The following is a 22,813-nucleotide window of genomic DNA, read 5'->3' on the forward strand; positions in this document are numbered from 1 at the left end:
TGGGGAGGGGAGTATTCAAGTGTCATTTTGAGCCCTTTGACGTCAGTCATGGTGATACTTGGTATGATGGGGATAGGTTGTGGGCCTTTCCAGTGTTGTTTATACCCCCCCCTTTGAGAAGTAGTCGCCCCTGGCCCTTGGAATTAATGCCCGTACTCTGAACCACTCTTTTTGAGCTTGCAATGAGCGCAGTAAGTCAGGGGTTCCATAGGTTTACTTGGGTGGGGTGTTTATTTAATTCATTACATTTTTGTAGACGTATGGTTATGGCCCTTTAGATCTGGAAATTTTGCCTAGACAGGATAGCGATCACAATGCTTTGTCCCTTAATCTAGCTCTACCCACTAGAAGTGAAACAGCAACATGTACTGATCGGTTGGATGGCAGACAGACAGACTTCCTAAGGACGTAGAATACAATGGATTGCGTTGGAACAGTCCCCAGACTTAACTGATGCTTTGTATAAGGCTGTGGGCAATTCCCTAACAGATATGAGCAAAGATATTACACCTGATGATAAAGTCTGCCACTCTGGTAGGGTGGCCAAGATTTACACATTGCCAGTTGGAAAACTAAAAGGTTTTGCATGTATAAGCACGATCTAGGGGCCCTGAGGAAGAATATATCTTCATGGTTTAACAAATACTGCCGAGTTGATAAATTAGCCTTATTAAAGGCATTAAAAAGTAAAGACAGCAATTTGATTCGAACAGCGAGAGTTGCTTATGAAAATGCCATTATCTCGGCAAAAAAAGGGGTGGGAATTAGCAAACGGGATTCCCTTCTTTGTGCCACTAAGTGTAAGGAGTTCAAGCCATTTTGGAACATAGCTAGGTATGGGCATGTGAGGGTAGAGATAGTAGAGAGAATAATATTTCAGATGTGTATGGAATGAACACTCCCGGTCCCTGTATGGTGCCCCGGAGGGACAAGTTGAGCACGTGGCCAGAATAACTGGTAAGGGTCTACCAAGCAGGAATTCGTCCTCCCAAGGTCAGAAGGATTACCCTGGCGGAAGCGCTTAGGGCCATTAGCAAGATCGCCCTCGCGAGGCACCTGGCAGAGATAAAATACCAGGGGACCTTTATCTTTCTGAACATGAAGTCTGGGGTTCATACTTATTGGTGATCTTTTACGCCATCATGGAGGGGGTGCCTATCTCTTATTCTTGGGCAGGGGCAGAAATTATCCCCATTTATAAGAAAATCTCCCTACTGTTGCCTGATAACTACAGACCTATTAGTCTGATCGATACAATGCAACAAGTATTTTCCCGACTGATATTAGTAAGACTACAGGAGTGGATGGAGGAAAATAAGGTTCTTAGCCCCTTTCAAGCAGGTTTTTGGCTGCCTACATCTATGAGAGATCAAATGTTTTCAGATTACTACCTTTATATTGGAAAACGTATCTTTGAGAGTGGCAGCCTCACTCTGATATTTGTAGATTTAAAGTCAGCTTTTGACTTAGTCCAGAGGGATTTGCTTTGGTGCGTTCTGGACAATATGGGCTCCCCCTCCTAACTGTGCCATAAATTAAGAGACTCTATGAGAAGAATCTCACACATGTCCACTGTGGTAAATTGGGGGAACCCTCAACCTTTTGTTGTAAGCAAGGGAGTCCGAAAAGGATGTGCGTTTGCCCTGAAATTAGTTTGTATATTATTGGCGTTATGGATTAATTGAACACAATTAACAATGATGCACCTAGGCTGGCCTCTATCAAGGTGCCCGCACTAATGTTTGCTGATGATCCTCAATCCATACAACCCAACACGCCTACATTTCGGTTAGAATGGAATAGAGAGGGTATCCACGTTTAACTATCTATGGATAACCCTTAGCAACCATAGGGATTGGTTGTTCCATACTGCTAAGCAAAGGCTTAAGCTGGCCCAACATATGGGTGGGCTCTCAAGGAGATACAGGGGATCCTATTTCAAGCCCATTAGCCCTACTATTGAGATTTATAAATCACAAGCCCTAGGTGCTACTATGTATGGGGCCAAGCTTTGGGGACATAAGCCTGTAAGAGATATCACACAATCACACAGACAAAGAACAGGTTCATTAGGCAAATGGTGAATCTTCCCCTCCCCCCATACCACATTAGTCCCCACTATGGTTAGATCTAGGTATTACACCTATTTCGCAGGAAATTGGACTGTGATCCCCCCCTTCTCTTTTGGACAACTCTTTGAGCCACCTGATCTCTTATAGATTGGCCATGAAGGAGATTCTAGTGTTACTGGGGATGGGAAGGCAGCCATGGCTTCATTACATCAGCGGAACAATAAAAAACGCATTGGTAAAGTGAGCCTGTGGATTAATCTCGCTGAGGCTTCCCTGATTGGGTCTAAGGAGGAACTTGTGAAATACTTAAAGGGGTTCAAGTTGCTTTCTCTTTTGATGGAGCTCTTCCCTGGGTGCTATGACAGCAAGACTTTTAGGGCAGAAAGATATCTACAGATTGGAGGATTTTCTAGACTAAGTCCAACCGGCTTTAGCAAGGAAGCTTTATATCCAGTTTAGACAAGATCACTTCCCCTCCGCACATTTAGCAATCGCTGGAGAGGTGAGGGATGGGATTCATTGCAAAAATGTCCATTTTATGGTACAACTCAGGAAACAGAGGCCTGTGCTTTCTTTTTTTTGCCCAGTTTAAAAGAAATCTAGGTCCAAATGGCTAGTCCAACTTTGCAGAAATCTAGGAATATTGCACTTCTCGGAGGCTCTCAGAATTCTGAAAACCGGCACACATCAACCTACTGTTTTTGCGTTCTCTAGATACCCATTTTCAATCCGTTACTTGTGAAAAAGGTCTTTGGGACTGTTGGTTTCTTCTATGTTTGGACTCTTCTGGGTTCTTGAGCTTGGCAACGGATACATAGCCTTGGGAATCTGTAAGGCAGACTTGTGTACATCCTTGCATGCTTAGTCTGCAATTTCTTTATCCGCTCAATCTGGAACATTAGATTCAAGGTTGGGCGAAATATCTTATCTTAAGGGAGTTTTTTAAATATATTAATTTTTTATTGATTTTAATGTATTTTTTACATTATTCACTATACTCTTTGTTTACCTACAGTAACATTGTCAGAATATCCCCAAATTCCTGTGTACTGCTAGACATCACGGTTGGCATATTGGATCCTTTTAGAGCTCATTTTTAGCCTCTCTCTTTGAGGTTTTTGCCTTTCTGGAATTTGCTTTAGCAGTGAGGTACACAAATGCAATATGCTCTTAATTAATTTTAAATTATGTGCTGTAATGCAGTGTTAATTGTCGTTCTAGAATTGTCTCATTGTGGAGGTACTTTGTTCTCTATCGCACAAAGATGTTTTATGATCTTAATTTTTTCCGTTTATTGGTACTGTAATGAACTGTGCGTTTTTTATTCATCATGTACTTTATTTACCACTGAGATGTACTGTAATGAACTGTGCATTCATCTATTATGTATTTTATTTATCACAGAGAGATTTGCTATTGTGTACTTTTACGGTTCTCCGAACCGAAATAAAGTTGTTTGATGATGATATTCAACACCTCCTAAGCAAGGTCGAAAATGTGTAGCCTTACGTGAACTATATGGTGGTATATGTTTTCACAGGTGTTTCCTGTAGCCAGGAAGAGGACTTATATCCATGGTTAAGCATTACCTTTTATGAAAAGGTTACTGTTTTGTAGCAGAACCGAAATCCATACAGGGAGCTATCGAATTGCTGTAGATGCACAATTCAGCAAAGGATGTTTAAATTCTAAAATGTGCGAGAGCAATGAGAAAATGGCTATCACTATCAACTTGTTTGTGTTTTATAAATCACTGAATGTCAGCTTGCAATCAATCGGAGCACTGGAATACCGATAATCACGAAACCATATATACTTTTACAATACGGGAAAACTATGCTTCAGGTTCTGAGTGGATGGGAAGGCGCTACATCAGACTGTAAATCACTATATAGATGAACAGCAATTGAAAAAAATTGGGTGCGTTTATGTGACATAATTTACGGCCCCAACAGCGCTGGGATGCCTGGCTTCACCTTGGGGGTGCCCAGGAGTGGACATTTCTTAGGGAAAAGCCAGGAAGGGTTCCACAGCAGTATGAGTACAGCGCCAGGACGCCCCTTTGCTGGGGTAGCAGTGCGCTTTACAAGTACAAATTCATTTCATTTCATTTATGCATTTCATATATACTTATTTTTGCTTTTTTCAATGCCGGGATATAGTAAATATAAACAGGGGCCTCTGCTGAGGCCAGGAATAGCATTACATCTCTCGATCTGCAGTACTTGACCCGTTGCTAAGCACAACGAACCTGGCTCCCACTCACAAGAGCTAAATGTGCAGTCAATTTAGGCTTTCAGCGGTGCATGCACAGCCCTCCGAAAGCTTCACGTAACCCAAAGGGCAGAGCTGAGCTGCGGTACCTTCTATAAAGAACCACAGAAGGCAGGGCTTTTACCAGCTAGGCTGCATCTCAAGAGGACTGCAAATGTTCGGTCTTGTTAGTCTCCAAGTAAAATATCGGAGGCATGTTAAAGGGCTTTGTGCAGGTCCTTCAAGGCCAATCTTTTCCTTTCAGACAATGGAACTATGCATACCAAGTTACAAAAAAAGAATTTCATGCAAGGCTTTGAAACCAGTAAGCTTACAACTGGGATAGATATATACACACATACATATACACACCCACTGCACATCCATCCAATGCCGCTCGATTGCACATAGATCCATTACATATGTAAATAGGGTAAGTTTCACCAAATATCCAGAGTGGATTCACACCAGTATTAGTGAGGACTAAGATTTTATATATATATATATATATATATATATATATATATATATATATATATATATATATATATATATATATTCACTGAAAAAACCATAGGTTATAGACCATATATAGTTAGGAATTCGCATTTACAAAACCTTATTTTACTCAACACAAAACCATTGAAATTCCATATATAGTTAGTTGCACTAACTATATATCGCGCACACGCAATCCTCTGCTGATGAAGTCACATATTACATCATTCATGACATGGTCAGTGACATCACTGATGACATCTCAAATGACATCACTGATGACATCTCAAATGACATCACTGATGACATCTCATTTAACATTACTGATCACATCACTGATGATATCATTCATGTGATAATACGATGAACCTCTTCAGACTCTAATATAACCTTAGATACAATCAGTGTAAACAGACAGACACTCACAGACTGTCACTCATCCATGGAGTTACTCACACACCTAGTCAGTCATGCAAAGAATCAATCACACCTCCATTTCCTCAACTATACAGTTATACAAACTTTACTTATTCAAACATATACTAACACATATTTACTCTCTTATACAATCCCTGATACAAGTTCACAAAGATCCATACAGCCACTCACACATTCACTGGCTCTTATGCACAGTTATTTATATATGTCAACTCTCACATGTACTGTGTTTTACATATGTACTTACTTTGATATGTAGCACTGAGATATCTATTCACTCACCAATACACTCATGCACACAGTCAACCGCCCATACAGCTGTTTCCACATGCACTTTTGAAACCATACATCTAGTGAATCAACTGCTCACACATCTATGCACAGAGTCATACACCTCCCAGCCACCCACAACCACACTCAGTCTCCCATACAAATACTTGGGCAACCAATCAATAACCCATATAGTTACTCATATAGCTACTTATCAACACATGCAACAGTTTACAGAACAACAGACATAATGATGCACAAATTAAGACAGTTTAGTCACTAACCCATGCACTCAGTGAGACACATTTAATCACTCACTCATACAGTCAGTCATGCACCTACTAAATCCTTCATCCAGACACTTATACATCCACTCATTCTTCAATATGCAAGACATATTTTAACTTTACAGAAACATACAGTCACTGGATGTTGTCATCAGTGATGTCATCAGTGATGTCATTTGAGATGTCATCAGTGATGTCACTGACCATGTCATGAATGATGTAATATGTGACATCATCAGCAGTGGATTGCGGGTGCGCAATATATAGTTAGTGCAACTAACTATATATGGAATTTCAATGGTTTTGTGTGGAGTAAAATAAGGTTTTGTAAATGCGAATTCCTAACTATATATGGTCTATAACCTATGGTTTTTTCAGTGAATTTTCAAGGTTTTGTAAATGCTAATTCCTAACTATATATGGTCTATAACCTATGGTTTTTTCAGTGAATTTTCAAGGTTTTGTAAATGCTAATTCCTAACTATATATGGTCTATAGCCTATGGTTTTTTCAGTGAATATATATATATATACATACATATATAAACATATATCATCTGTATATCTATATAAATACAAACATAAATGCATGCATACATATACTTATATGCATACAGATGCATGTTATTTACATGAAAGTTGAAAAAACACTAATAAAAGCAAAGCTAAAAAGCCACCTCATTACAAACAGAATGGCTTTAACTTAAACGAGGGCGAGATCTATTGCATTTGCAATGCTTGTTTACTTTGGTTCCATCAAGAAGGCATTCAGATGTGTCACACATTTGCCATAAATTCTGAATGTTAGCACTCTAGTTGCACATTAGATCACTGTAGTAAAGCTACTGCTCACCAGGGACGTCTGCTGCTGGTATTCAAAGTGCATGTTTCAGTCTGCATGTCAGAATTTTTTTAATGAAATAGAAGAGGATTTGAGAAGTCACTCAAAATGATCCCTAATTTTTCTTTCTGAAGCACTAATCATACTTTCTATGGCAAAATTAACCCCCTCATGTTGTTCCTTTTTAAATTGAGTGTTTTAAGAGTTACCACTTTATTCCAATCAAGATGGCTTCAGGTGTGCCATACCTTTGTAATAAGTAGGAATGTTAGCGCTCTAGTTGTTCTTTAGAACACTCTGGGACATTCTGTCATTGGGCTATACTTGGGCTACATCTGGGTGATATTTGGGCTACATTTGGGCTCTTTTGTCTCTGGTGGCCATTTTGGGAGACTGCATGTCAGAATTTTTTAATGAAATAGAAGAGGATTTGAAAAGTCACTCAAAATTTGCCCTCATTTTTCTTTCTGCAGCACTAATAATACCTTCTATTGCATAATATACCCCCTCATTTTGTTCCTTTTTAAATTAAATGTTTTAAGAGTTACCACTTTATTCCCATCACGATGGCTCCAGGTGTGCTATACCTTTGTAATAAGTAGGACTGTTAGCGCTCTAGTTGTTCTTTAGAACACTCTGGGACATTCTGTCATAGGGCTATACTTGGGCTACATCTGGGTGATATTTGGGCTACATTTGGGCTCTTTTGTCTCTGGTGGCCATTTTGGGAGACTGCATGTCAGAATGTTTTAATGAAATAGAAAAGGATTTGAGAAGTCACTCAAAATGTGCCCTAATTTTTCATTCTGCAGCACTAATCATACTTTCTATGGCAAAATATACCCCCTCATGTTGTTTCTTTTTAAATTAAATGTTTTAAGAGTTACCACTTTATTCCAATCAAGATGGCTTCAGGTGTGCCATACCTTTGTAATAAGTAGGACTGTTAGCGCTCTAGTTGTTCTTTAGAACACTCTAGGAGGCTGCAGTAGAACACAAAGGAATCAACTGACAGTCTCTGTCCTTGTTGGATGTACATGTTTTACTGAGAATGTCAGACTTCATTTTCACATGACTGAGAAAGATAATGTGAATTTACAGAAAATATGCTTTCAGTTTAGCTTATAGATCCCCTTCCAAACCACTGTGGGAAAATCATGAGATATTAGTTTTCTTTCAAACAATATTCATGATATCACAGCAGAAGGTTTTTTCACATGGTAAAATCACCTTAGAACCCACCACAATTCCTAAAACGAGTATGGTACCATCAACAAATGATTTATAATGTAACTAAAGTCCTAAAACCCTCTATTAACTACAATGCTTTTTAATGAGGTGCTATCATGTATATTGGTCCCAAGATGGCTGCCAACACTTCTTGGATGAAATGCTGACAGCCAATCAGATCAGATGTGTGGTTAGGCTCCGCCCAGATATATATCTTTTTTTGAACCTAAATTACTCAAAATCCACTGGAGCACATATATTGAGACCTAGCAAAGGCACATCGGGCTAACAGTCCCTACAATTTTGCCAAGTTTCGTGCAAATCCATTCAGCCGTTCGAGCTAAAAGTGAGGCCAACCGCCCTATGGAAATTAACATGGGAAAAACGCGTTTTGGGACCCCCCTTTTTTCTCGCCCCCCCCTTAATCAAACCCCCCCAAATTGTCAGGGGCTGCTCAGAAACAAAATGTTCCATTTTCCTGAAAATTTCAGCCAATTCCGTCCACAAACGCCAAAGTTATTAGACATAGAATTTTCAAAAATCCCATAGAGAAAAAATCCTAACTATATATACCTACTGGCGACTGCCAGTAGGTAATTATATATATATATATATATATATATATATATATATATATATATATATATATATATATATATATACGTACAGGGACGTTATAGTTAGGCTCAGATTTCACTTGTACAAAACAAGTGAAATTCAGCAGTTCTAGTTACTTGAGCCAGCTATAGCTTACGCCCCCGCATATGACCTCACATATTATATCACTCATGACATGGTCCATGATATCTCCGATGACTTAACTGATAAGAATCTACCTTTCTGCCAAATTTGGTGTAATTCCGTCCAGCAGTTGGTGTGTTGACAACTCCTATGGGAATTAGGGAAAAGCAAAAATATTTTGCCCCACCTTTTACTCAGCCCCCGCTTCACGGATTACCCCAAAATATTTCAATGCATAACAACAACGATCACCGGCACACATTTTTTGTCAAAACAGTAACAAGTGGGCAGTGTGTTTTTTTCTTTTAATGAAAAATATGGCAATTCTATCCAGGTGCTTCAGTGGCTTATGCTCTCAAGTAAGCAGCGGCCAGAGCAGGCAAGTGTGGTGGGGTGGGAGGATGTCGACAGACGACAGCTTTGGGCAAATTAAATAAATAAATAACTCCTATTCCATGGTCTGGTGGCATACACCCCCCCTCCCCCACACACACACCCGCAGCACCCTGCCCCACTGCACAGGCCCTGCTGTTTCGCAGCGCGGCTCTGGAAATGGGGGGAAGGCGATGACAGGCTCATGTGAGGGATATTACAATATCCCGCTGCCGCACAGGCGATAGTTGCCAAGGAAATCCCTGCAGTCTGATGTGCTATCCATGTTGTCTAGGACAACCTCCAGCAGCAATTGAGATAAGTTAGTTGCACCGGCCTCAGACATGTTCAGGAAATTTGAACTTTCATTCGAAGTTGCCGGACTAAGATGGCATAGTTCACAAGTCGCATATACCTAATTTTTTCCTCGGAGCATAAAATGGCATATGCGGGATAAAAAAATATCCTAGCGAAGCAGCAAAGTGAGAAAACACCAACATGTTTTATTTAAAATATGAGAAAGGAAGAAAAACAAATGTCAGTAGTATGAGTATTAGCTTGCAGATGTTCCCATGAAAAAAATAAACCCATGCTTATTTTAGTCAGGTGAAAATGGAATTCATAACAGATTTCCAGGAGTACATTGACAACTGTAAGAGTTGCAGCTTCTTGTGGAGCAATACATTACTTCCAAAACAGTTGGAAATGGACTTCAGATTTAGGTAGAAACCTTCACGGACATTTCAGACTTTTTGAAAATTATTCCATCAGAATCACAGTAATAACCTATTTTTTTTTCCGCATACCTCCAACCAAAGGCAAAGGATTTTTGAGTGTATTATTTCGTCTTTCTGGAGCCAGGGTATGCAAACAGTGTATCACCAAACTATATTTGGATGGTAACAACAACAGATTGGGCAAACCAAGAGATTCTAAATGGCAAATCCAGCCAAGGAAGTACTCCGGCAGACTTAAAAAAAATATTCATAATCTCATATCTATGCATCAGATTTTATCTCATGTTGAAGAGGAATGAATGGCTTAAATGTATTAGTGCCTTATTCACCTTTACTAAAAAGAAAAAGAAAAAAAAAAGTGGAAAACAGAATGTAGGCTTAGATGGTGCACATGAAACCCTACTCCGTAACTGCTTTGTCCACATCTGGATTATGGACCTGAAAGCATATATCCAGGGCAAATGGATACCAATTCGGAGGAGGGATTAGACCTGTGAAGTGAGAGATAATCCCAGGGAACTAATGTACTGGGGGTACACTGGAAAGTCCTTGGAAGTTTTATGCTGCTCTGCTAAACCAACTCCAAGGTGTGATATTTCAAGAGGCCTGGCTTCTAAATTCAAGGATCAAAAGAAGAGAATATTAATGACCATATAAGGGTTAGAATTTTATAGAACTCCATACGGCATGAACCATAGTGTAAGCGCTGTAAATCGTAGATGATAATTTTAGGCAATATATTAACTACCACGTCATGGGGGTATGTAGTTCCTTTTAGAGCAATACAGGGGTGACAGGTCAGTGGTAAGCTAAGGAATCAGCTAATTGGAAGTCTGACTGCTCAGGAGCAAGAACCCTCAATGCCAGCCCTCCCAAAAGGGCGTCATGCTTCATCATCAGGTATGCTCCTTGTCAGGCCTGCGATGCAATGTCTGACGGGCACCCACAAAGGGGCTGTTTGTCGGAGATCTTTTGTGAGGTGTGGGGCTGCTCGTGTAGATTGGTGTAAGTGATAGTGTGATTAAAAATAGACTAAGGGGTGCCCTTACTGTTTTATTGCGTGGGTACTCCTGCCTAGTTAAAAATAGTGATGGCTGTAATGATCCTGGTCAGCTCAATGTTTTGTGTATAGGTGGGTCAACATGTTTCTTGCCGTAATAAGTCACTAGTATTTAAAGAAGTAGGACTGGTTAGAGGAGTAAATATTACTTGGGTCTCTACAATAAATCCTGCAGTATTTGGAGGATGGTCATTTTGGTTGGTGTGATCAGAAGACAACAAATGATCTCCCGATATATCTCTGTGGAATGGGGATTTAAGTGGGGAAATTTGTGCCATTGAACTAATCTCCATATGTAAATCAGTGGGTCTAAACCTTTCTCTTGGGATAGATTCTTAAAGGTCTGACCTGGATGATCAGTCTCCAGAAATCAACCTAGTATTTCCATATGCCGCAGCACCACAGGAATCGTAACCGCGATTCGCATGGAGACTGCTTTATCCACATCAAATCTGTATTTAGAGGACACTCATAACGAAGGCCTAAGCAGCACTAGAATTCTGAATCAAGTAGTACTTACAGCGGTTTTGGAGCTTTCGGTATAAGGCAGTGGCTTCATGAGCGTCTCCACATCCGCCCCACTTGACCCAACTTGAGTGTACGAATAAGACCCACGAAAATAGGGGTTACTGCCCCATGAAGACCGCAGGATCCTCCGAGGCTTTGGAATGTTTTGATTTCCTGTTTGAAAAACAGAAAAGATAAGTCTGCTGGAGCAAACTAAACTATTCACGTTCTAGAGCAAACTTTCTAAAAGTTACTAGACGCAGCACAGGCCTAGCACCAGGAAGCAGCAGAGCGCTTATCAAAGCACATTTTAATATAGCGGAAGCAACTCAATCGGAAGATGCTGTGTATAACGTTGTATGGTGTGTTTATACACACAATCCTGGTATAATACCACAAACACACTGCACAGATTTGTATTATTTATGTAGAATTTGAGAGTTACAGAAATAAAGTGAATAGCATTGAAGCACAGGATTTTCATTGCAATGGACGCGGTCAAAGAACATAGAAAAGATGATATTCGCTCATACCTATGAAAAAACTGAGTTTTAAATATATTTTTGATATCTGGAATTTGCTTCGCAGGCACCTGCCTATAATAGGCCATCATAGCTTTAGGTATGGGATAAGAACCTCATTTGTAAGGCTAAGACGGAAAATAATTGTCCACATGAACGCTCATTCTTTACAGAACTCTTATGGACCGGAGAGTCTAGAAATATGATTGCAAGGGCCTGGATTGAGGAAGTTCTGGGTTTTAGCGCAGCTGGAGGATCACTAAATAGCGATTCAATAAATTACAGAATTGGGTCATGGTGTATGAAAGTGCATCATATGTTTAGGTTCTTAAAAGACCAGAATGTTGGGAGTCCCACCGAAGACAGTGGAGTGGCTCTGCGACAATGGCGGCTGCTACAGGCCTTCTGCTCCAAAAATCCAGTGTTTGTATTTCTGTTTCGACCTTTTTAATTTAGAACTATCTACAATTCAAATAGCAATACAAGCTATACAAGTTGTTAAATGCCCTCTCCCTTGTTAAAGGCCACCATCCGTGGCTTGAACCTCTGAGAAATTAGGTCACTAGTTGAACTGGAGTGTAAGCCTTGGTCAAGCAGCAACCACCACACCACCTGACACAAGCATGCCATGACCTGACATGCTTGTGTCAGGTCATGACACAAGCAAATCTCAAATTAACCTGTACTCAACCCCCTGGTATCTTGGCACAGAGCAGTCTGGCCTAACTTAGAGGCTATGTGTAAAGTATTTGTGCAACATTTCAAACAGTAAAACTATAAAAACACCACAAAGAAAGATCGCACAACAGATTAGAAAAATAGATCTGAATTAATAAATAAAACCAGACCAAAATGACAAAACTCTAACCAGGAGTATTGGAGTTATGAATTCTTAAAGAATAAACTGCAAAAAAGAACTCAAAAGCAGGAAGAGCCACCCACGGCTATCTGGTCACGCTGACCGGGTTAAAGTCAAAGGTTCAGCCTGACCAAGATAGAGCACAGGTTGGATACAGTCCCAGATTAGTCCCACTGAAGTTTTACCTTATCAAGTTTTGTGCCAAAAGTCCGTTCCCATTGGAGGTGGTCGTGGGAAGCAAGGAGACTTTTACGGTTGGTTGTCGGTGTGGGGCGAAGAGCACGCTGGGTGTTACGCACGGGCAGACTGGTGCTTTGCCTTGGTAGTCCTCCGCGAGCCATCGATGCTGCAGTGCATAGAGACAGGCTGGTGGTGGCTTGCACTCATTTCAAGTACATTCAGCGTGGTCTGGGCGCAAACAAGCCCGTTCGCAGTCGCAAAGAGGCCAAAAACTTGATTTCAGAGACTGAGCCACAGCAATGGTCTAGGAACTGAAGGCACCACTTGCGGGTCAGGAACTAGCTGCATCTGGGTCCAGGAGCTGGTTGGCGAGCCTAGCCCTTTGAGTCACTCTTGGGTCCTGGGTTCAACATAAAGGTCCAGTTCTTCCCCTGGCAAGAGGCCCGATGGCAGGTCAGTCAGCACAGCAGGACAGCAGGTCCTTTAGAACAGCAGTTCAGTCGAGTGGCAGTCCTTGTAGCAGCATAGCAGTTCTTCCTGGCAGAGAATCCACAGATCCAAAATCCTGCTGAAGAATTGGTGCATGAGGTCCAGTATTAATACCAGGTTGTGCCTCTGAAGTGTGGAGAAGCTTCTAGCGGTATGCCTTTCCTAAGTGCACTGTTTCCCTGTCTTCCTGGCCCTGGCTTCCAGACTAACTACTGGGGGGTATGCAAGGACACAGCCTATTCAAGTTTAAGTGGGCCTGTGCTCAGCACCTTCCTCAGCACCTTCCTCCCACCCCGCTAGCGAGTGCTCCCATTGAGTGTGGCTGTCTAAGAAGAATACACAAAGCCCAACTGTCACCCACACCCGGTCATGTGACCAGAGGCAAGTTGCAGGCACCAAATGACAGAGGCAAGACAATGCTAACTTTCTAGAAGGGCTATTCAGAATTGATATTAAAAAAAAAATCAGACTTCACCACAAGCTAGGATTTTAAATTAGGATTCTACATAAACCAATTCCCTTTTACCATTTGAAAATTACACTTCGCAAATCTGAATTGGTAATTCCAATTCCAATGTTATCCTATGAGAGGGGTAGGCCTTACAGTAGTGAAAAAGGAAGTTAAGAGTTTTTCACTACCAGGACATGTAAGACTCAACAATACATACCCAAATGTTTAAATACACTGCACCCAGCCCTTGGGGCTGTCCTATGCCTTAGAAGTATTAAAAAGGAATATTTGGGCCTGCAAAAAGGTTTATTTTGCCAAGTCAAAATGGCAGTTTAAAACTACACACACAGGCTGCAATGGCAGACTTGAGACATCTTTGAAGGCCTACTAAGTGAGTAGAACAATCAGTGCTGCAGGCCCATCAGTAGCATTTCATTTACACTCCCTGGGCTTATGTAGTGCACGTTACTAGGGAATTTAGTAAACTAAATATGCCGTTTGGATAGAAGGCAATATTAACCTGTTAAAAGCAGAGAGCACACGCTCTTTAGCATGGGTTAGCAGTGGTAAAGTGTGCAGAGTCCCAAGGTAAGTAGAAATAGGAGGCCTGAAGGCAAAATGTTAGGGGAAAACCATGCCAATGCTGCCATGTCTAACAACCTCCAACTCTTAAGAATAGTTATAGCCCTCAGCAGCAGTACACAGTGCGCAAATAACAGCCATTTGCATTGGTGGAGCCAACATGTAAACCCGTCCCTTAATGTTCACTAGTCACGAAAGCAGAATGTGTCAGCAGTACCTAAATCCCAAGCATAGCATCTGAGCCTCAACCCTTTCCTTGAAAAGGCACCTCATGATGTAGCTTCAATCGGTCCCTCAAAATGGATTATTGCAAGGCAGGTACAAAAAAAGAGGTTAAGGAGTTTCGATATTTCTTCATTGCTGGACATCAGGTAAATGGAAGAAACATGTGCAATGTTAACGTCCACCTCACCATCAATGCAGTTCACCCAAAAGGAGGGCAGAGGGATAACATTGGTAAATATTGATTTAAAGGTGTCTATTATTAAGTGGAGAAGTGTGGCTCACTGGTTAGAGGAGGCAGACCGGGAAGCAGAGGTCAGCCCGGGACCAGGGTTCAATTCCCGGCTCGGCGGGGTCTTGAGTCCTAAAAATGTCCATGGACTCGACAATTCTCGCTCCGGTGCCTACTCGATTCATGGGTTCACACTCTGCCACTCTGGGTAATAGCTTGCTTAATCTCCACTACGGCCCCTCGCGGCGGGATGCCTGGCTTTCACCTTGCGGATACCCTGCCGGGGTTATCTCAGAGGGGAATACCAGGACGGGTTCCCTAAGCAAGCGCTTAGAAACCGGTCGGTGATTTGCGCTATATAAATTCCTGTACATTTACAAGGTAGCCTCAAGAAATCCTAAAATACCTTACAATCAAATGTCAGTGTAAGAGCAACCGGAAATTAATTGATGTACTATCTAAAATAGTGTCATTTTGCTGAAGAGTCATCTTGCATGTACTCACATAATAGGTGCTGCCAATGCTTTCCTATTCAATATGGGTAACAACAAAGCAAATCTTAACTTTTGCCTACAAGATTCCCATGGAATGCATTGTAGGCTAATTATAAATCCCACCTCATATAAAGAAGGGTTAGCCTGCAGGACCTTTGAACGAAGATGACAACATGGGTGGTAGGTGGTACCTTGAGCTATTTTGCGTTACTCGCACATCTCGAAAACACAATCCATGTCATGTTGTGACATGGCACTTACCCAAATTGAATAACGTGGAACCCTTTTGTAAAAAATAATAATGAGATTGTCTTAAGTTTATAATTGACGCTCCTTTGATCTCAACAAGTTTTGCCTCAACCTGAGGTTTTGTGATTCAAAACTGGCCTAACGGCTAGGGCGGGCGACCTCGAATCTGGGGAACCGCGTTTGAGTCTCGGCAATGACGCTGAACATCCTGTGATTCTGGGCAAATCACTTAATCTCCCCGAGCCTAACAAAAATGAATGTGTCCTCATGTAATGCAACTGGTGCTATATAAAGCGCTTTGATACCAGATACTGGGTCAAGTTTGCGCTATATAAAACTCTGTAAAAAAAATAATAATGTTCACCAACAGGCATTCTTGAAACATACTATGTAAGGTGCCACTGGAGTTGAGAGTGGCCAATTTCAACAGTCCTTAGAGAAGATTTGATTAAACCCATGAAGAAAGTAGTGCACAAGAGACACCTCTGAGTGACGTTAATGAAGCCATAGTCTAGCAGAAAGCCAACAAGGCCCCGGGAACAGACTGTGTGCCTTCCAAATGTATTTTTCTGAACTTCAACTATGGGTAATAGTTGCAAATTCTATCCTTCAGTAGTAGTTTGGCCACGGAAAGATTTTGTCTAGACGGAAATGTGCTACAGTCATTCAGATTTTCAAGAAGGTGGTATTAGTACCAAAGAAAATGCAGACCACGGTTGCGATCTGAATCTATTGACTGATCTCATCTACAGTAATTTTCTTTAGGGTACGACAGTGGTTCAACAACAACTATCAAGTTGTCTACAAATCCCAGATAAAGATTAAAGGTAGACAAACTTATTAAGAATAAAGTCCAGTTTAGAGACTTTTTAGGGGATTAATTGACCGGAAAATAGACCGACACGGTTGATCAAATTTTGTTGTTGTCCGATCCCTCGCCAACAGGCAATCAATCAGTACTTTTTGGACTCCATATTTCATATCATAATTATTATTGCAGAGAGCACCTGTGACCACTGTTGGATAAAAGAACTGAAACCCACACCAAACGTCTGCCCTCCTCTCGCCTCTTTCAAGTATAGGACGCTAAGGCAGTCACTGTGGCAATTTATACGGAGGTGCTGTGGGGTGCATCATGATCTTACACTTATGCCTGTATGTAATGTTGAGGTATAGTACTAGCCCTAGCAGCAAAATATCAGCTTTGAGGGATGATGTGCTCTTGGTACAACACGGAAATGAGGAGTTGTATATAACAAAAGAGTTAAATTCATTTTTTTGGTTTTGTTCCTTCTACTCCGATCTATGGAGAGGATGGGTGGTACCACCTTTATTAAGTAAGGTATCAGTCACACTAGAGGCACTTGCCTGTTATATGGACCATACCCTTAACAAGGCTCATCAGTCCACCAATAGAGAATTCTTATACAGAGCTAAACTAGGATCTAAAAGATAAGGCGAATTTATTATTAAGGTAGCTTGTTGTTAGTCACCAAAGGATGTGAAACACAACTTTATGTACTTCTCTGAAATGTATTAGATTTATAATTCACTTACCTACCTATTTATAAATACTATGAAAACACATCACTCTATAATGTTCCCAATCGCCGTTTTAACGTTGGTTTTATCCTGATATTTGATGATTCTTAAAGTGTGATGTTTTTTATTAAATGTCTACACGAACAATAAAACTTTATGAAAAATCACAACCAAGGGAACTCTGGTGGAGCAGTCTTACGACAGTGCATGCTAACCAACTATCACCAAATTCAGAAACCTAGAGTACCAAAGGGAGTTCGCTACAGGAGGAACATGTGACGCCCTTTACAATGATTATAGAGACAGGTGGGCCATCTATCATCGATAAGGCTATTATATTGGTAACCACAAGTCTGCCATTTACTTCACCAGGTATGTATATACTTTCATGGCGACCCAGCATTTACTAATGAAAATTCTTCCAAAACAAGGAGGGGTTTCACACATATATGGATTTTATGTAATGCCCTAAAAGGGAATCACTAAACAGCTATAAGCATAGGGCATCAGGTGGTATTAACCAAAGAAAATGCTGACAATTATTCATTCAGGTATTTAAAACCTAAGAGGCAGGTACTACCTACAAACAACACTAAACAGAAACTACTAAACAATGGATGAGGTATCACATTTCTCACGGATTTAGAACTTGGATGTTACCTTAATACATTAACCTGCAACATCTCAGGCTTGTTGCCTTTTCTGTCACACCTCACAGTTTTTACTTACACACGTTGATGTCCAATACTCCTAACCCTCCCTCCTGTCGATCAGGTTCACTTCTTTACTATCCCGACTAAGCTGCATTGCTATATCAATTAAATCAATCCCGCTCTCACTCTTTAGTCCAGAGGTCTGCTGTGGTGGTAGATGCCAGCTCTCCTTCGCTGGAGCAGCCGTGCGCAATACAAATAGCACTAACATAACATAACATAACATGCATGCTGTGGAGATTGGCTGGCAAAGTAAATAAGTCAAAAGAGAACTGAAAACATAAGAGGATAATAGTATTAAAAATAACAAATAATGGGTGCCCATGTCCCTTCATCATCTCTGTAGAGAGCAATTTTACAATAATGCATTATTCAAGACATATTGTAGATTTCTAATATTAGTGTGAAATAGATTTCTAAAAAGACCAGATCACCATTTCTACAAATGTTAAAAAATATAATTAATCTAGGACCTAAGCCAGCAGTCAACACCCAGGTCATCCGTGACACTTGAATTTTAATGAGGAGGCTGATGAATGGAAGATCGTGAAAACTCAAAAATAAGCAGCTGTACTGAGCAGACAGCCAGACAGCAAATGTTCTGACCCAGACACCTGGCAGAAAACAAATTATTAACTTTAAACTCCATTTCCGAGAAATAGTAAGATAAAGCATCACGGAGAAAGGCTGCAGGTCTAAAATGACCTGGTACATTGTATTTAACACAAATTGATAAGCTCGTGGAGTACCAGGTTGTAAACCTGCTACCGGCTCCACTAATCAATTCTTTGTCTACCCGGGCTGCCGTGACACAGAGTCCAGCTTCTGACTGACCCTGATCCTCATGGCCTTAAAGAGTGACACAAAGGGAGTTACTTCTGCATTACTTAGATCTACTATAAACAGTTTAGAATAGTTTCCATGAATTCTAGTGGCGGCTGCTGCTTAATGCGAGTGGCGGGGAGGGGGGAAAGGGGGAGAACATTTTTTTTTACTTACCTGCAGGCCGGCAGCCGCCTATCTCCTAGCCAATCATGAAAGCAGGGTCGTGATTGGTCTGATGGCTGTAGTTTTGGTGCTCAGGCGAGGACCGAAGGCTTGTGCAGGTTCTCCACCCAGGCTGTGCAAAACAGTCGGGTAGAGGACATGCAAAGTGCGCATGACTGTTTAGCCTGCTGTCCCGGGCCGGCCAAACAGTCATGCACACTTCGACAGTACCAACCAATCCAGCCCCCTAACCCCCTTTGCTCTGCACAGCTCAGCCCCGCACCTAGAACTCAGGCAACATGGAAAAATAAAATATTGCGGTATTCATTTTATTTTTCCATTTTTAACTGCTCACAGAGCAGCGGGGCTACGCTCCCCCGCCATAGCAGAGAAACCGCCGCTGTCGAATTCTAAAACGCACAGCTAGATTCTCTACAAAAGACTAAGGGCCTCCGCACTTGTGGCAGAGCCCCCACACTCGTTGGGGGCAGGGGTAGATTGAGTGATCGAGTCTCCACACTCGGGTGGAATCTCAGCAATGAGAATTTTCATCGCGGAGATTACACCCAGAGTGTGGAGTCTCCCCCACGACAGCAGGGCCTCCGCCACGAGTACAGAGGACCTCCGTAAATCAGACCCTCAATCTGAGTCTAGCCGCGATTTCACTTTTTAAACTAGTTCAGTATACGAAGATAAACACAAAGAGCCTCAAGTAACTCCCACAAAGCACTCCCCTTCAAGTTAAGTGCAAAATCTTTTCAACACTACTACGAATATTCCTCGATCATCTCTGGTGACAACTGCTCAAGCTGGTCAAGTTAAGTAGAATAGGTAGAAAACCAAGAATCTTATGACGGTCCAGTAAAGTAAGTACAGTGGTTATTGTCCATGCTGTAGTATTTTGCGCCTTTTCTTTTCGTATGCTTGCGTATTGAACACTGAATGTTTGAACCACAATGTGGTCTCTAACCGTTGAAAGTACACAAAATGGATACAAACGGTTACCTGATGGTGCCATGAGAAAATAAAAGACTGCAAACCTGGATGTGTTTGTTCTTTGCATTACCAAGACAGGTCAGTATGAACTGTACCCATGGGGCAACTGCTTTCACTGGCTAAGAATTATCAGCCACTATAGAGTTGGCGGCGATGTCTCCTTGAAACCCCAATCTCAAAGACAGTATTTTTTTGTAAGGTGATTCACAGATTCCGCTCTATTTGTGCTCTTCTTTCAGTTTCTTTGTCCAAGTCCACACCTCGTTTAAATTTCTTTTGCCAATTTCCTCCCAAATTCTCAATCCCAGACACAATGATTCTAGATACAATCAGCACAAGTTCAGTTTCAGGTAGGCTGAAGCACCAGCTGATTCTCCATGCCTCAACCTGGGAAAGACTAAACACCAACGCAGAGGCTCGACTCCATCCAATACATAGACCCACCCGGCAGTAGATGATGCATGAAGAAAAATGCTGTAGCCACATCTCCCACCATACATACATTAAACAATGACAAGGGCAACTCACAAACATGGGGCAGGTGAAATGAAGCTTGGTTTGGGTGGGTACGCAAAGATCTCGTGATCATCATGGAGCCAGGATGCAAAGCTATAAGAATCAGATGACGTACCAAAACCTTTCCATAAGCTAGAACATGAGAGGATGAAGGCAATGGTGTCAAACAGTCAAGAGTTCACGCAGCGGCCTGGTCATTAGAGCAGACATAAATGACTGACTAACAGTCAGAGAAGAAGCCGAGGAGATTCCAGTGCTTAGTGTGGAATGGTTTGAAGCGAAGATTCCACTTTTTGGAGTCATAGTATAGGAGTCATAGGAATGAGAGTTGCAGCTGACAAGATGGTGGTGAATGGAGTTTATATCTTTTCCTGTGGAGCAATACCTTATATGTTGAGTGAAGCAACTAAGTGCTACAACAGAAAGAGCAGAGACACAAAAGCGTTTGGGAGCAGGACAATGACTGAGTGGACCTTTCATCATAAGGTACTGTCACAGAAAAAGAGATCACTAACGCACGAAAAGAGATAAACGGTCACTGGGCATTATGGGAATAAAAATATAGTGCGTTAAAATTTGACAGTAAGGAATAATGGAACTTTGACATGCAGACTTTCTGGCCAAGCTTTTGCTTAACCATTTTTATTGTTGTATTTGTGTGCGCATGTACAAGGGAGTCCAGTAATTGTATGCACAAGCTGGAGAGCTACTGGTTGAGCCACGTAGCAGGCCAGATACCTGTGCAGGCCGTTGGTTAGTAATTTCACATCAGTGCAAGTATACAGGAGCATGGGCTGAGCAGCAAGAATCCTGCAGAGGAATATACTGGGTCTCCTGAAGAGTTTCCCAGAGTGGCACTGCTATGGGGACAACTCCAGGCACTTAACCCATTGTGTGCTAATGACGAGCTCAGCTCGTCATGAGGCACAGTTGAGCTGCACTCATGACGAGCTGAGCTCGACACAGCCGTTGGAACGTTTGCACGCGGGGATAATTTCCCCGCTGTGCTGAACGTTCGAAAAACGAGTGTGGTTGCGATGAGCTCCGGTCGTCATGAGTGCAGCTCCACTGTGCCTCATGACGAGCTAAGCTCGTCACCAGCACGGCGGCGCCGCGGGTGGCCCCCTACCCCCGCACAGGAGGTGAAAAACCCCCGCAGGGAAGGGGTTAAAGAACCAGGATTGCTGGGTATAAAAATACTAAAACTGGTGACTCGGGAGTCTGGAAAATGGCAGGGGGATTGGGCAGAAGTACAAAACCAGCCCTCGAAAAAAAAAAAAACTTTCAACGCTGCCCTCGAAATTGCCCTGCTCTGGTGCACCCTGCTCTGGTGCGATGGGTCTTGAAAAATCCTACAAATTTTACTAGACCTGCAGGTCCAGTGACTTAAATGATATACTTTAATTATAATGCTCTTGACCCATAAACTGGTTTCAAATATGTGATCCTGGGCAAGTATTTTATTTTAACAACAAATAATGTTATCCTGAGCACTCTGTGCACTTTTTCAACAAAATTAACTTTAAAGTTCCTGGTGGGTGCCCTCGTCGTCGCACGTAGCCTGAACGTGCCTTAGAAAATCAAGCAAATGTTGAGGTTAGGGACACTAGCCTCTGGACTGGGCTCTCCAATAATAACGAAAACAGAGTTTTCTCTTTAGATTCTTCAAGATTTATTCCATTTCTAACATTTCAAATCTGTTCATTTAAACGTAGTATTTATTGCTCTTGTCAACATAATAGCAATCTTATGCTGTGTAGTACATCCTTATGTTAATCCATGTTTTCAAAATACCCAATGCATTTCGGGTCCAACAACAGCCATGACCCTTCGTCAGGGGTCTAAAGAAAGGGAATCAAACAGGACCAAATAAGTCACCCGACATAATGGTCAACAGTTTAAAAAATATCATGTCACATTTCTGTTAATCTCACTGCGTGAGGAGGAAGAGTGAAAACAACGGAAAACATTGTGATGAAATGAGAACCCAAATGTACCAGATCGAAAATACATAGCGCTGGATTTAAGAATGCATAAACGAGCAGAAAAGTGCTCCACCTTCATACTGTGGACAAATTCAAAGCGCTAGTCACTGCCACTCAATCAAAAACATCAGCGTTACAAAACGAGTCACAATGGTCCAAAAACTTACATGCTTACAGTCGCGTTCGCGCTTCCATGGATATCGGCAAGTTTACAACTACCCAACTACACTCGTTCTCATAGGGTAATACGTGTATCACGTGATCGCGGTTGCAACCAATAGCGTTGCGGAGCCGCGGTCACGTGAGAGGAGTATACTGGCTTCAAAATAAGGAAGCAATGCCACGTAGATATCGGAGCTTGACCACAACAATGCATCTGTAACCACGCGATTGACGCTGGGCATAAATAGTGACAAATGGTGTGATACACATGGGGGACTCAGATACACTGAAATAAAATGAAATAAACAAATATGAATGAAACATAACG

General features: G+C 41.6%; 1 protein-coding gene across 3 annotated transcripts in view; it reads right to left on the reverse strand.

Moving 5' to 3' along the window:
* Positions 1–22,813, reverse strand: part of SMOX (spermine oxidase) — a 166,368-nt gene that overhangs the window by 12,100 nt on the left and 131,455 nt on the right. For all 3 annotated transcript variants that reach the window (XM_086964277.1, XM_086964276.1, XM_086964278.1), the window contains exon 6: positions 11,319–11,479. In XM_086964277.1, coding sequence (XP_086820403.1) covers positions 11,319–11,479 — 161 coding nt within the window. The remainder of the gene's footprint in view (positions 1–11,318; positions 11,480–22,813) is intronic.

Source organism: Lissotriton vulgaris, chromosome 3_2, assembly GCF_964263255.1.
Source record: "Lissotriton vulgaris chromosome 3_2, aLisVul1.2, whole genome shotgun sequence".
Classification (NCBI taxonomy): Eukaryota; Metazoa; Chordata; class Amphibia; order Caudata; family Salamandridae; genus Lissotriton; species Lissotriton vulgaris.